This window comes from Anabrus simplex, chromosome 13, assembly GCF_040414725.1.
Source record: "Anabrus simplex isolate iqAnaSimp1 chromosome 13, ASM4041472v1, whole genome shotgun sequence".
Classification (NCBI taxonomy): domain Eukaryota; kingdom Metazoa; phylum Arthropoda; class Insecta; order Orthoptera; family Tettigoniidae; genus Anabrus; species Anabrus simplex.
In genome coordinates, this window is record NC_090277.1 from 17,962,273 (window position 1) to 17,976,723 (window position 14,451).

At 41.5% G+C, this 14,451-nt stretch overlaps 1 protein-coding gene across 1 annotated transcript in view; it reads left to right on the forward strand.

The window, feature by feature from the left end:
• Window positions 1-784: 784 nt before the first annotated feature.
• The window catches only part of Chd64 (calponin 3), a 120,782-nt gene continuing 107,115 nt past the window's right edge, over window positions 785-14,451 (forward strand). The window contains exon 1 of the mRNA XM_067157448.2: window positions 785-942. Within this exon, the coding sequence (XP_067013549.1) occupies window positions 889-942 (54 nt within the window). The 5' untranslated portion in view covers window positions 785-888. The remainder of the gene's footprint in view (window positions 943-14,451) is intronic.

Here is a 14,451-nt window from a genome sequence, read left to right on the forward strand (position 1 = left end):
AGAACTACTGAATCGAATTGGTGAGAGATCGATTTGACTAAATTTGACGAGAAGAAGAGATAGAATGATAGGACAAATCTTAAGACGCCCAGGACTTGTTCAGTCAGTTTATGAGTGAACAGGTGTAGGATGTGCTAGTTCCGTAGTAATAGGGTGATATAGACAGCTGCATCAAACCAGTCTGTGGACTGATAACTGGAGGAGGGGAAGTCTGAGTGATATTTCGGTCACTCGCAACTCTCTTTGTTAAGTGACACTCAACTTGACCTCAAGATTATACCGGCATCTGCTTATTGCAGCCGATGTAGCATAGCTCTTACAATGTGCTAGGAAAGAAGTTACCAAATGAAAAATGGAATAATACACCCTGCAGCGTAGGCGAGTCAGGAACTCTTGACCTTACTAGAGGCCACGGTGAAATTTACAACCTTTATGACCTGACATTAATCTTCAAACCTGACATTTCAGCATTTTTTCTTTCCTTTGTTTTTAAGTCAAATGAGGGTGCAAAAAAAAAGCGCGCCAACAATTCACCAATGCCAAATAATGTCTTTATGAACAAGTTGCAGGTCTCCCAACGGCCGTTGCAGTATGACATCATTGGAATAATCAGCGTGGCTTGCCTTTCGAATGTGTTTGCTTACGCCTGAACAGTTGTTGGCCCGCACAACACTTCGTACGCGGCAACAGTGCTATGACATCATTTCAGACCAATAGGGGACCAGTATTGTCGTCACGTGAGCCAAGTCGAAAACTCAATACCTTAGCCAGGCACTTTGACCGGCTGACGGAAGCAGCAACTGTCATTCTAGCGCAAGAGTGCAGTGAGTGCGTGGATACGAAGTGAAGGCTAGTCTTAAAGCACAACCAGAACTTATAACTCAAACCATGGCCAACAACAGAGCTACCAAATCTGGATTCGCCGCCGAGGCCCAGAGAAAGGTGAGTTCATTACAGTTTTATGTAACGTGAGAGATATCTTTCGGTGAGAATTCACTTTCATTTGTTTTGAAGAAACAAAACCTTGCATGTCATTGTTTCATCTCAATACATTTTCGAGGTTATTGAACGAGATAATGAAAGGCGGCCTAGAACAGTTGAGGGCGGTGAGATTGTTGCATGATTTCAACTGCTGGATTTTTATATACGAAACAACTTCCGTTACGAATATTTTCACACCTGAACCATGTTGATGTATTTAATCACGTTTTTCTATATTTCCGTGTTAATTTTATCAGTCTGATTCAGAGAACAAATTCTAACAGAGTTTATGCATTATTCAAGTATATATTTTCAGCGAGATTCTTTTCGTTAATTTTCTGAATGTCCGCCAATCGTAATTTGTAGTTAATTTTACAATCTCTCTGGAGAGATACTAGTTCTCCATACTATGCACAATTTTTCCTATATTTCTTTATTATTGCTAACCTTTCGTTTTATTATTATTATTATTATTATTATTATTATTATTATTATTATTATTATTATTATTATTATTATTATTATTATTATTTTGCTATTTGCTTTACGTCGCACCTTTCGCTTAATTCCTTGATATTATCTTGCGTATTCTTCCGTTAAAATGAGGTTGCGTGTACATTTCGTGTTTGCATGTTGTTGCTATTATAAATTGAACTACATCATTTGTGTTATAAGTTAATATTTAGTTCACTTTAATTGGCGGCAGATGGAATATCGACCGACCCGGATCTATCAACATAACGAGGAGCATACGGTGCGGATGTTGCAGGTGTGTGTTGAAAGTTCGTTATAAGTGGGTGGGGCTACCTCTTGGAGAAATAGAAAACTTCAGTATCAGCGGTGTGGTTGCCGCCGGAAACTCTTCAATGGGTCTCTGTTCATCAATAATCTTGCTGCTCGTAGTGCCTTAGACATCCTGTTAACGTTCGTTCACTCTACAGTAACGCTAGATAAATAGACCTATCTCCAAATGGTGTGCTGTCCGGAGAAGCCTAGTGTGATGTTGGCGACGTATAGCCGAATTGCGTGCCTGTGACTATAGGGCCCTACCTAACATGAATTCTAATGTTGAATATGGCAGTAACAAATACCTAGCTCCCGAGCCAGAGGAATTTAATGAAAGTTGGCCCTACAGGGAATAGAACCGAGACATGTTGGAGCAAAGTCCAGCATGCTGACCATTTAGCCATGGAACCGGACTATTTTCAAAGGACGGTTGGCTAGTTGTACTTCCTCTTAAAACACTCACCACCACCACCGACTATTTTCAAATGTTACTTATTACTGTACCATCAGATTTTGTCTATGCGGTCGAGTATAGGGCTTAGTTCTAATGGCCCACGTTAGCTGCGAGGCATGATCAGTGGGTTCTCTCCAACACACTCACGGTTCGATTCAGGCTGGTGCGTGTGGATTTTAAGGAAAAGCTATTTTGAATTGTACGTCCGATATTTTTTCAGAAATTTAGAGATTTGTGGAGCTCGAGATTCGTATTAAGTCATAATGTTGCCTATTTTGATAGTACTCGAATTTTTTCCTGCTGTGGATAATTTCTGCATCGTCCCCTTTCGCCGAGCAAGCTAAGCTGGTGCATCGTTGATCAAGCAGAGCAGACTTGTCTTCCTGTCGCTGCACTTCTCCACATCCAGATGGAGGCTTAGGGTGCTACTTTCAACACGAGAAGTTTTCTTCTACGCTTGACGTCATAAACTTCTCGGGTAACGTGTTTCTAAACTTAGTTATCTTAAGTTTTTTTTAATGGAAGTAATGTCGCCGTGGTTCGATTACGGTACCACTTAAAAAACTGGAGGCCCCGTGGCTGTAATAAAGACACCACGTCGTGTGCTGTTTAGAAGTTTAAAAAATATATCATTAAAATAAGCACGTTACTTACGGAAGATCGCTCTGAAGTAGAACGTGGGCGATATAACCAAGAGTTTGACTGGGTCTGCTAGGTCTTGTGGTATGCATCGACTGTTTTTTTACAAGTTGCTTTACGTCGCACCGACACAGGTATTTGCCTGGTGTGAAAATAGGAAACCACGGAAAACCATCTTCAGGGCTGCGGACAGTTGGGTTCGAACCCACTATCTCCCGAATACCGGATATTGGTCGCTCTTAAGCGACTGCAGCTATCGAGCTCGGTTCATGATTTGTAAAATTTTAATTATAGTCTCGAAACTCAGTGTAAAACAGAAGTTGAGTAGTTCAGATGGTAGAGCGCAGGTTCGATCCTCGCTCAATCCGGTGGTGCTCAAATATCTCGTACCGGCACGTAAAGGGAACTGCTGCGGGATAAAATTCTGGGACCCTCGGCGTCTCCGAAAAGCTAAGTAGTGGGACGTAACATTATTATTCATTCATTCATTCATTATTCATCCATCGATTTGGCCATCTGTGGGCTACCTGCTCTTTGTACTTCGCCACACCAGAGCGTCTCCATTCGTTTTTCCGCAGGTGGCCGGTGGCTTCTCTTCCTGCTAGGTCTTGGCCGATCTCTTGACTCGCCCTTTTAATGTGTCCATAAAACGTCTCTTGTTTTCATCGTCGTAATTTTCACATAGAATTTTGTTTCAGGCTCGGAACATGATCTGAGCAACACTTCGGTCTTCACAAGAACAAAGCGTCGTGTAGGTTATGAGGAATTATTCGAATTGGCCACGCAAGCATGGCTCATGTTGCTATGAACTTGTATTCAGTTAATGTCGAACTCCCGCTGTCGGGTCCGCAGGCAGCCGGGTTTCTAGTTTCCCTTTGTGACTCCTGGAAAATGTCACGTTGCAGACTTTCCAGTTCTAGTCCAACCTAAAAAAATTAAAGAATAGATTGGTACCCGTCCGTGTGGACACTTGAGACACACACTGTATATGTGAAACGAAAACATCTTGGCTGCAACCGCGACCTCTCGTTGTGTCGTGCGAAGGCTGGGCACTAAAGGGCTTAGTCATTGGACTGACTGGAACCCTTTGAAACGTGGATGTATCGCGGAATCTTGTGGACTACGTCGCCAATGAGGAGGTACTGTGCTGCCATCTTAAAACTCAGGAAAGCAACGTATTTCGGCCACAGTCTGGTCATAAAGAGAAACGTAGAAGCATTGCGGCCCTTGTTCACATTTAGGTGTCGAAGAACCTGTAACTGTAAGCTGGGCTCATCTCGTCAAGCGAGCCTCTTTGCTTCGTGAACGTGTTCTTGAGGACATCGTTAAGCTTGTTTCTAATCAGGATGACGAATTTGAATCGCGGTCATTGTTCATTGTAGTCTGAAGTGGACATTACAAGGCACGGAAAGTTTAATTAAGAATGCCGTCTTGAGACAGGGCAAGTTGATTTGTTCAGCCTCGACAGCTTTGCGGGTGACCATAATATATTGCCGACGCAAGTTCTGGGTTCGATTTCTTGATGTTGCAAGATGGAATCAAACTCGACTTCGCGATAGGCAACACAGCCGCGTCTCTCCGAACAACTGTACAGCTAGTTTTCTTCTCAAACTCCAGACGAGTGCCGAGACTGTACTTAATTTGCAGCCTTAACTACAAATGCACCCACTTCGGTAATCTCTATTCTTCACTGACCACCGCAGATGTGGGTGCTACTGATTCACTGATCAGGAAAAATTGAGGTCAGACATTTCCAAGAATGAATAAACGAAATGCCTACGAAGTGCGTGGAAAAGCTATTCCGAAGACCGCCAGCATCAGTTGTTACAATTGGCCACATGACACGGAAGTAACTTGTGCTTTGAGTCTTTCTTTTTACTTTACTTGGGGTATTTTCCTTTCTTTCATTCAGAGGTCTGATGGTTGTAGAGTTCGTCACGTATAGCTTGAGAAAACTACCTACCGGCATTTTGGGTAAAAGTAATTATCACCTATGTTTCTTTATGGAATGAATGTAATTGGTGTAAATTGTGAGGGCTGCACCCGTGGAGCTGCCTCTGGTGTTTTAGCTTGTGGAGCTCAATGTATTGTTATACAACGGGTGGTCCATATTTTTATAATCCCTCATTCAGCAGTCCGCAGGGAGTGTGATTGACAGAAGCCTATTTTGTGGTTTCCATCCCGACATGACCCCTGCCAGTTCCGTAGGACTCACGTGTCTCCCTTCCCTCTGCGGACAGTGTTCAGTATCTGACGAGGACGGACAAAGAGTATATCAAGAGAGCCGCCATCTTGAGGTACTCGCATATACCTGTCGCGCGGTGTGGTTCGTCTCGGTGGGTTCTACGCGTATGCGGAAAGCAGGAATCAAATGGTGAAGGCGCGAACAAGCAAAGCATTTCTTTCTTAACAGATCACGACATATGGACTTTAACATAATTAAAAACTCGATGGAAAGAATAGTCAGAATTTAAAAAAATACAAAATCACGAATACCCTGCCTCGCAAGTCTTATTGGAACCGCGGCCGTGCTGCCCTAGTGTAGTTAAGCTCTAGTACCCGGCACTGCCCGGGTAAATTTTTGAATGTTTGTATTGCCTGTTAATTATATATGCATTTCTGTATACAGTATTTTCTCATTGCGACATTGATTTGGAAATTACGAAGTATTTTGTAGTTTTTTTGTTTGTTTAATTTAAAGTTTTAGATTTTGTTTTGTGTTAACTTTGTTCTTGTGATAGCCCTGATTGTCACACTGACCAGGAAAATGAATGGATGACTTACATTTTCAAAAGAAAAAGGACCTTAAATTGTGAAATATTTCTTTTATTTTCGTGAAAACATTATCTAAGAAACTATTGTGTTGATGTGGTGACGGAACACTGGAAGTACCTTTACCGAGGTTGTAAAGAAAGGTTACAGATCTTTTCACATGGTTATGATGGAATTTAGGGTTTGTAAGGAGACGGCGTAGGAGTAGGCCTACGTGATACGAGAACTGAGAGCTGGATGATGTGTAGCTACGAGAATCTTCCCAACTTTGGGCTGCTTCTTGTTTCTTGTTCCGGGCTCTCAGTAGAATGATGGCGTGGAATGACATTAGTAGACGGATAAACCTGACCGGAGTTTTAAAAGTAGGAAATGATCATAATATGAAGATAAAGTTGGAATTCCAGAGAAGTTCTGGCAAATATTCGTTCATAGATCGAGGAGTAAGGCATTGGAACAATTTGAGGCAAATGTTCAAAAACTTTCAAGTTTCTTTGAAAATTTTTAAGAAAAGGCTCAGTACCACCTGCCAGCTGGGTGCAGAACATCAGGCAGGTAACATTACCTAAGATATTTGTTTCATGAAAATAATGAATGTAAGTTAAATAATAAAACAAGTGTTTCCCAATTTTAAGACGATTTTTCCTTTTGAAAACTGAAGTGGTCCATTAATTTCGCCGTTCACGAATTTACGCGTCTCTCTTTACTTTTGATGGTGGCGGCAACTGGACTAGCAACCTCTGTTATTCGTATGATGTACACGATTCCAGCTGTCATTGGAACTGTCACCAATCAGGCTTGCCACCCCAAAAACTGAGTTCAGCAGCAATTTCGCTCATTTTGGATATTGTTTTTGTCAGCGATCCAGAAAATTATGGATTATACATTTATTTCGATCGGTTTCGATAATTTTCACATGTCACCACGCCCCCACTCGCACCCCTACACCCTCTTTTTTTTTTTTGCTCGAGGTAGTCGTACGTGTACAAAGTTCGGTTGAATTCCCCCATGCGTTCCAGAGCTATGTTGGAACACACACATTCATAGGATTACTCAAAGTTGACCTGTCAGTGCTTAGTGACACAGCTGCAGATAATTCCGGAATTTTTTTTTAAAAAAAGTGAAGCACATTAAGTAGAAAGACCAGAAAGAGTGGAAAAGGGTGTTTTACTAATGTTTTAATACATAATCTTATTTATTCAGACATAATAAATCCTGATTGAAATTGCTTCATATTAAGTTTCCTATTATTAATCTTACCTGTACTTGTATTCTGATGTTAGGGAAAAACTTCATAACCCTCATCGAAATTTCATTTTTCTTTTCCCGTTCATGCGGGTCGACGTTTCTGATAACTAGTTTCCATTTACATCGCTCCCAATCGCATTTTCTCTTAACAGATCCTTCCGCACACAATGTTCATTCAACTGGATTGCTGTAGTCGCTTAAGTGCGGCCAGAATCGTGTTCGGGAGATGGTGGGTTCGAACGCACTGTCGGCAACCCTGGACATGGTTCACATCAGTCAACAGCTGGGATAAAGGCCACGGCCGCTTCCTTCCTACCCCTTGTCTGTCCCATTGTTGCCATAAGAACTGTGTCGGTGCGATGTATAGCTGTTCGAAATTGAATCGAATCTAAGTTTTTCGCTGAATCCACGGATAGCCTGTTTCTTTTTTGTCTGCTGTGCTTCCTTTATTTCCACATTGACATTGTGAGCATTAAACAAATGTCTCGTATCTTCAGAAATGTTGACACGCTCCTGCTCTCGGGAAAATGTTCATATTGTGAAAATCAAATAGAAGGTATTCCTTATTATTATTATTATTATTATTATTATTATTATTATTATTATTATTATTATTATTATTATTATTATTATCGGTAGCCAGCGAGCCCGTCTGGTCGCCATTATCCTTTAGCCGTCGAGTCCCTGTGGTTAGCCGGTTCGAGTCCTGTTGGTAGGAAACAAAAAGCAGAATGTTGCCGGTAGGGTAGAAGTGCTGATGCTGATTGCGTGACTAAGGCCTGGAGTCGGCCCCAAACCTCTCAGCAATGTTCATGTAGAGCGAGGGCATATGACGCTGTCTGATGGAGACGTTAAGCTAAGTTCGCCTCTTCCTGATCTGTGCAATGTACTGGAGCTAAGTGTCCTTGGTGGTCGTCAAATTCCTCCATTTACACCGGATTTGGCGGTTTAGTTGCTCGCAGTGTTATAATTTGCGAAAGACAGCAACAAACGTGCTGTCGTAGACTTGCTAATGTTATCTCAGATTAGCAAAGATCTACTCGTAGTTTTGAGGCGATTAACAATCGTATTTTCTCGTTATCTGACATGTGTAATAAGTGGAGATTTATCGGCGGCTATAAATAGGTTTGCAGTCATGTTTCGTTCGTGCCTTGAAGTTGTTTAGTAATAGAATACTTCATTCCGGATTCTTTTGGTTTTTTTAAAATTCTTCTCTCGTGCTCACGAAATACCAGGCATTGCAGACGCTGCTGTTTCAGCTTTTTTTTAGTACGTAAAAAGTGAAAGTCTACTGACGAGCCGGAAAGTTGTAATTATGGGCTGTGTAATGAAGTGGTTTCTTAAAACACGGCTGGCCGCGGGCAGCGCGACTTTGCGACCTGCCTTCTCATAGACGGACCATGCAGGTTTGAAATGAGGCGTTAATTTGCCGGGTTTCTCGTTTGCTGGGCTGTATTCTCAACAGTACGGTGAAAACTTAGCCCAACTTTGAGGCATATTCAAAATGGAAGTATATGAAAACATTGCCACGTACGTCTGAACGAAGTAAATGCAGTATGTTAATTTACAGCGAAGAACTCTATTTATTTGGATAAATATTATGTTACTTTGAATTTCCCTTCAATAAAAACATATTTTGAATAAAAATGTTAAGACTGTCTTATTTCCTTGAACATAGAACTTCATTTTGCGGCAGTTCAAACAATCTTCAGAAATGTTCGGCTGCTTTCGGTAATAAAGAGATTATCAAACTTTCTTGGCATTTAACCAAAGTGAAAGTTTTAGGGTATAAAGGCAAGAGGCTCGAATGACGTAAGAATGGGTCTCCGTAGGTTCGTACGCTCGGAAGAAAACAAGATTTGACCAAAGGTGGTTATTATAAGTAGTGTAAACAGAGTTCAAATCTCAAGGGAATTTGTTTACATTACGTGACTCACATGTTATCATGTAAATTAAAACTACATTTTTTTTTTTTCACAGTTCGAATACAATTTTCATGAAACGTAAGAATTGCTTAAAATAATTTTTGCCCAACCTCCTTTTGCTCACTGGCCATAATATCTTGAATTAAAACTCTTGTTTCTCTTTAAAGTAATTCAGTGGCATATGTCGGTCAATAGAGAAGTGGGATCAACTTTCCCTCCTTGCCCAGTAGTTAAAGTACGTCGTGTTGGTTTCTTCTCGTCTTCCTCAAATCGCCTTGTGTGAACAATTTTTCTGATTATATTCCTATCCTGCAGATTTGGTGATCCTAATTCAGCTTATATCATTTTGATCTCATACCTTTGATTTGTAAAATGTTGTGTATTTGATAAGCAAGTCTACTGTTATTCATTTTTTTCAAATTACTTATAAATTGAATTTCTCATTGTATCAGCAAGTTTGGATATTTTAAGTATATTTCAGAGTTGGGTTTGGGGTAATATATTCCATTTTTAATTCTTGGCTCTAACATTTTTTCATCTTTAGTCTCTAATTGTTTGTTTAAATGTTTATGATGTAAATTGAGCGTTTCTGAAGCATAGAGCTTCAGACTTCACCACTGTTAAGTAATGATGAATTTTACTGTTCCAGCACAAGTTTTTGTTATACACGTTCTTTGTGTGTTGAAAAAAGGTTTCCATTTTCTGAATTCTTTAAGCAACTGATTTACATTCCGTGATCCATTCACCTAAGTACCTAAATTCCTTTACTCTTGCAGTTGTATTCGTATCGGTGGTAAGTGGAGCAGTTTTAATATTTGTCATAAATTTAGTTTTTTCATGAGATTTTAAGTCCTATTTTTGCTGCTGGCTCATCCAGTTTCTGTCGATCAGATGTCTTCGGCAATTAGTGCCATATCATAAGCAAACGCGACAGTTTGTCATTACCGTTCAAATTTGGTCCTAGTCGGTGACATAATGCACCTGCGCCAGGGTACAGCAGCGCCTCCTGTTTGATCAACGAAATACAAAGTACTTACAGGCAGGTGCCGGGAGTGTCCGAGGCAATGTTCGGCTCGCCTGGTGCAGGCGTCCACGGGCGACCTGCGCCTGTGGGTGTCAAATGAAGTACGGAGAGGGTGAAACCCGGTCTCGGTTTATTCTACCACCGTCGAACACAACGGGGTCTGCTCAAGGCTTAACGTCGCCATCCGATGGACGAATCACACTGTCGCTCCACGTGAACACTGATCCTACTCTGCCGGTCAACATTCTGATGAATAGGATCGTGGTGTGCAACAGTCTTGTCTGTTCGTTCATGGGAAAAGAGGTCCCACTCTTCGAAGAAACAAATCGTCTGGAAAGGCGAACACACTGCAGGCCTCGGGGCCTGTCGTTCAGCTTCGGTCCTCGTGATCGCCAACGCCTTGAGACACGCTCGGATCAGCCGATATGTTTGACTCGATATGGGAATTTAATTGTAAAGCTGTAGATGAAAATCGTCAGAGGCAAACATAATTCTTATTGCTGTTTTCGCTTAAGGATTGGGAGTTTCTGGAGACATTTATTTGGAGATTGAGGCGGGGTTGGCGAATTTCCCGGGACATACCAACATTTCCACCTCCATAGTGAAAGTTCTTGCGACGCTGAATTCGGTTTCTTGCCCATGAATTAGTGTTAATTTCATACCAAGTAATGGATGTTAGTAGATTTGAGCTCAATCAGCGGAACGAGGGTTGGAACTGATAAAAGCTCAAATTGAAATTTATTTTTATATAAGATGAACTGTGAAGGACTGCGAATAAATATTTTGTGCAGCTCAGTGACAAATTGTAATACAATCAAATTGTGTGTTCAATCTTCAGCCCTAAGGCTGGTTGGATCCTCAACAGCTCTGCCATCAGCTGCCATAGATGGCCTAGACATCGCTGAAGAGGCGTACTAGGGAAATGAGTGAGATAGTTTCCCGTTGCTTTCCTCACCGAGCCAGAAGTTGCTATTACATGTCTGCCAAGCCCACTGAAATGCATGCACCAACCGACCCTATGAGCAACATTTTCACACCATTCATAGCAGGGGCTGGCTGCATAAGGAATGGCATTACCAGCATCGCTCATACCTCAAGTCACTTTAATTTTGTCAAAGCCAAGGATAAAGCTAAGATAGATCAATGAAAGTAACAAAATTGCTCTAGCCCAGGGGTTTCCAATTTGTACGGGCTCGAGGGCATTTTGGAAATCTTAGTCATGTTCGCGGGCCGCACTTGAATATGCTAATTTTTGTAAAATTCTGCAAATGGTACAGAAGCACCATTATGAAATAATATTCATAGTTCAATTGAAAGGAGGGTTTGATCATTTTAATTACGTAGGTAAAACATTATTTTACAATAGCATAAAAGAGTGAAATTTGGAGCCGGGCTAGGTGGCTCAGACGGTTGAGGCGCAGACCTTCCGACCCCAGCTTGGCAGGTTCGATTCTGGCTCAGTCCGGTGGTATTTGAAGGTGCTGAAATACGTCAACCTCTTGTCGATAGATTTACTGGCACGTAAAAGAACTCCTGTGGGACGAAATTTCGACACCTCGGCGTCGCCGAAAATCATCAAAAGTAGTCAGGGGGACGCAAAAATATTACTTGAAATTTGGATTGTAAATGCTTTAAAATCAAAAATGTTGAGAACAAGTTAATACTTGAAAAGAGGAACTAGTATTAAAGAATAATAGTTCTGACTTGGGTCTATAAGGTGTATACAAATTAATACGCTTTTGAACGAGCTAATAAATATTTTTGTGGCTTTTCTTCACATTATTTCTTAGTGCTCTCGCGGGCCGCAAAAATGGCTTCGCGGGCCACATGCGGTCCGCGGGCCGCCATTTGGAAACCCCTGCTCTAGCCCATACCAGAAGACATAGTGCACTGTAAACACTAGGTCCTGCCAGCAAAGGCATACAATGAATTAAATTTATGGAGCTGTAGATACTTGCCAAGTTGTAACAAATAATATATAATTGAATTCTTGGTCCTACGAGGATATTTGTAATAGTAAAAGGCCAATCTGTGTGCCTCAAATTTAACTATAAAATATATATAATAACTTATAATGTTATTCCGATTTTTCGTTGTTAAAAGGTGGCAGCCGTGGCTTAAGAGCCTATGGAGCTCCGTCCGTTCTGTTCCTGATTAGCGATTACTGATTAGATTCATTCAGTCTTGCCGCACTTGAAGGTTATGTTTCCACAAACAGGTCTTGTTCTGTTTCGTTCCTTGACCTGAATGTGTGACGTGGTCCTGGATTACGTTACAAACCGGTTCATATTTGCCACAAAGAGGGATGGGCTCAAGTGACAAGAATATCTCAAAATTAATAATTAACATACCTTCAGAAATCATACTACCATCGGGACTAGACAGTTAGGGCAACATAGCCTCTCAACTCCATATTACAAGACAGTTTTGCCGTAAGCTTTATACTCCTGAGAAACCATGTCCCTTGGAGATCACTCTAAAATTATAGAAATTGAAAAGCAAGAAAGGAAAATACTCCGGAAAACGGCGATCACGTACAACCCTTCCTCTCCTTCACTGCGCCCTAGGTCAGATCTGCCAATACCAGGAGTGCAATCGATAACACAAGACCGGGATGCTCTGTTCGAGGTTTTCTTTTTAGGTTTCTCCACTAATTTATGCTTGGCTATTGTACCACGATCTTCTATGATGTTCGTGATATTCATTTCTTGGAGGTCCGCCTTAGTTTCTTCTGGCCTGTGTATTTTGATCTTTGAGTTGATACTTTAAATAATCCTTTGGTGAGTGTGGCTGTCTATTCTATAGATATAATCCAGGAGAGTCTTGCGTACGGCATCAGTGAACCTGTCAGTAGTTCTCTTAATCCACATTCCATTTTCTATCGTCGGACCATACCGGATTTGAACCTGCGATCTTGAGATTCTGAGGTCGAAACTAGACTGATTCAAAATCCTGCTAGACCCTACTTTGTAATTCGAGGTTGTCAAAAGAGCAGACATGTCTCTAGTAATGTTGGCTGTGTTTACAACCGATAGTGACGCTGTGAAGTCGAGTGGAAGAATTAATTACTGCTGCGTGTTTTTCATTAGCGTCTTGAAGTTAACAAGTTCGCGTGATTGTTGGCGACAATTACACATTTCAGCGTGCCTTGCGGATGTTTTGAAGTGGGGTAATCTCGTTGTTACTGCCTTTGTACAGACACTGAGCGTCTGCTCTTATCGCCTGTACGTGCCTCTGTAACGCCGAGGAGTGCTTCTGCTGGGTTATAGCCCATGAAAGGTGTTAGTGGTGATTGCTTTCAGCCACATCTGTTTCTTCAGAAATCAACTGAGTAGGGTCAGACCGTCAAGTCGTTTTCCGTTGTCTCCCACTTGCACAATACGGCCCTGTCACATTGTCGCCATAAGACGTGACACGTAAACGTTTACAAAAATTTACTTTGATCAGAGAAACCACTCTACCTTACTTTCTCCCCTGTTAATACTGTATGTTCTAACTGTTGGGTTTGATTCAGTGTCTCTAGCCACACAGTTTACGTCTTGCAGGTTGGCACTATGTAGTCACGAGTTTTTCGTGACTTGCGAAATTATACCTACTGGCACTACCGTATTGTGAAAATCGCTAATGTGTCAAAGCATATCTTCTTTTTTTGTAGGATTGTAAATATATTTGGGTAATACCAGGTAATAGAATTGTGCCATGTTCGAAAACTCATTTAATGACGTAGTTGGTGTTGAAAGACGAAAGCAGCATTTCGTATGTATAGAACACAATCAGGGTGTATAAGAAGCAAGAAGAATCTGCAAGAACTCCTCCGGAAAGGAAAGCAACATTACTAGTTCAGTTGAAATGGAAGCAAATTTCGCTATCAACCCAACTTTGCTCCGGTTTGTACTTTTGACTTACGACATATCTACATGCAGTGTGTGTATTATTTCAGCATGGTTTAACTCCAGTCCAAGTAATAGCAAATATCAACGAGCTGAATTATTCACACAAGGCAAATACCGAACAATACGGTTAAAGTAATGCGCATATAGAAATAAAGGCAGAAATAGTAAACATTAAATTGTCTCATTGAGCTTGAAAACAGACTTAATTATGAATATAATTTGCTTGGGTAATGGAAAAATACATTGAGGTTAGTTTGTTGATGGTGGAATTGGCAGCAGTGATGAGACATGATAGGGTTCTATACCATGATTGAAGTCCAGTTTACCGGGCGAGTTAGCCGTGCGCGTAGAGGCGCGCGGCTGTGAGCTTGCATCCGGGAGATAGTAGGTTCGAATCCCACTATCGGCAGCCCTGAAAATGGTTTTCCGTGGTTTCCCATTTTCACACCAGGCAAATGCTGGGGCTGTACCTTAATTAAGGCCACGGCCGCTTCCTTCCAAATCCTAGGCCTTTCCTATCCCATCGTCGCCATAAGACCTATCTGTGTCGGCGCGACGTAAAGCCCCTAGCAAAAAAAAAAAAAAAAAAGCAGTCCAGTTTTACGGCCACAGCACGGTGTGGTGCTTTGACGACCAGACGAAGTTCCCGAAAGTGAGTAACGTACCTACGACGGAGCAGGAGCGAATAGGTATCAGTATACCACCAGATCAAGTACCGAAATCTTCGGACGT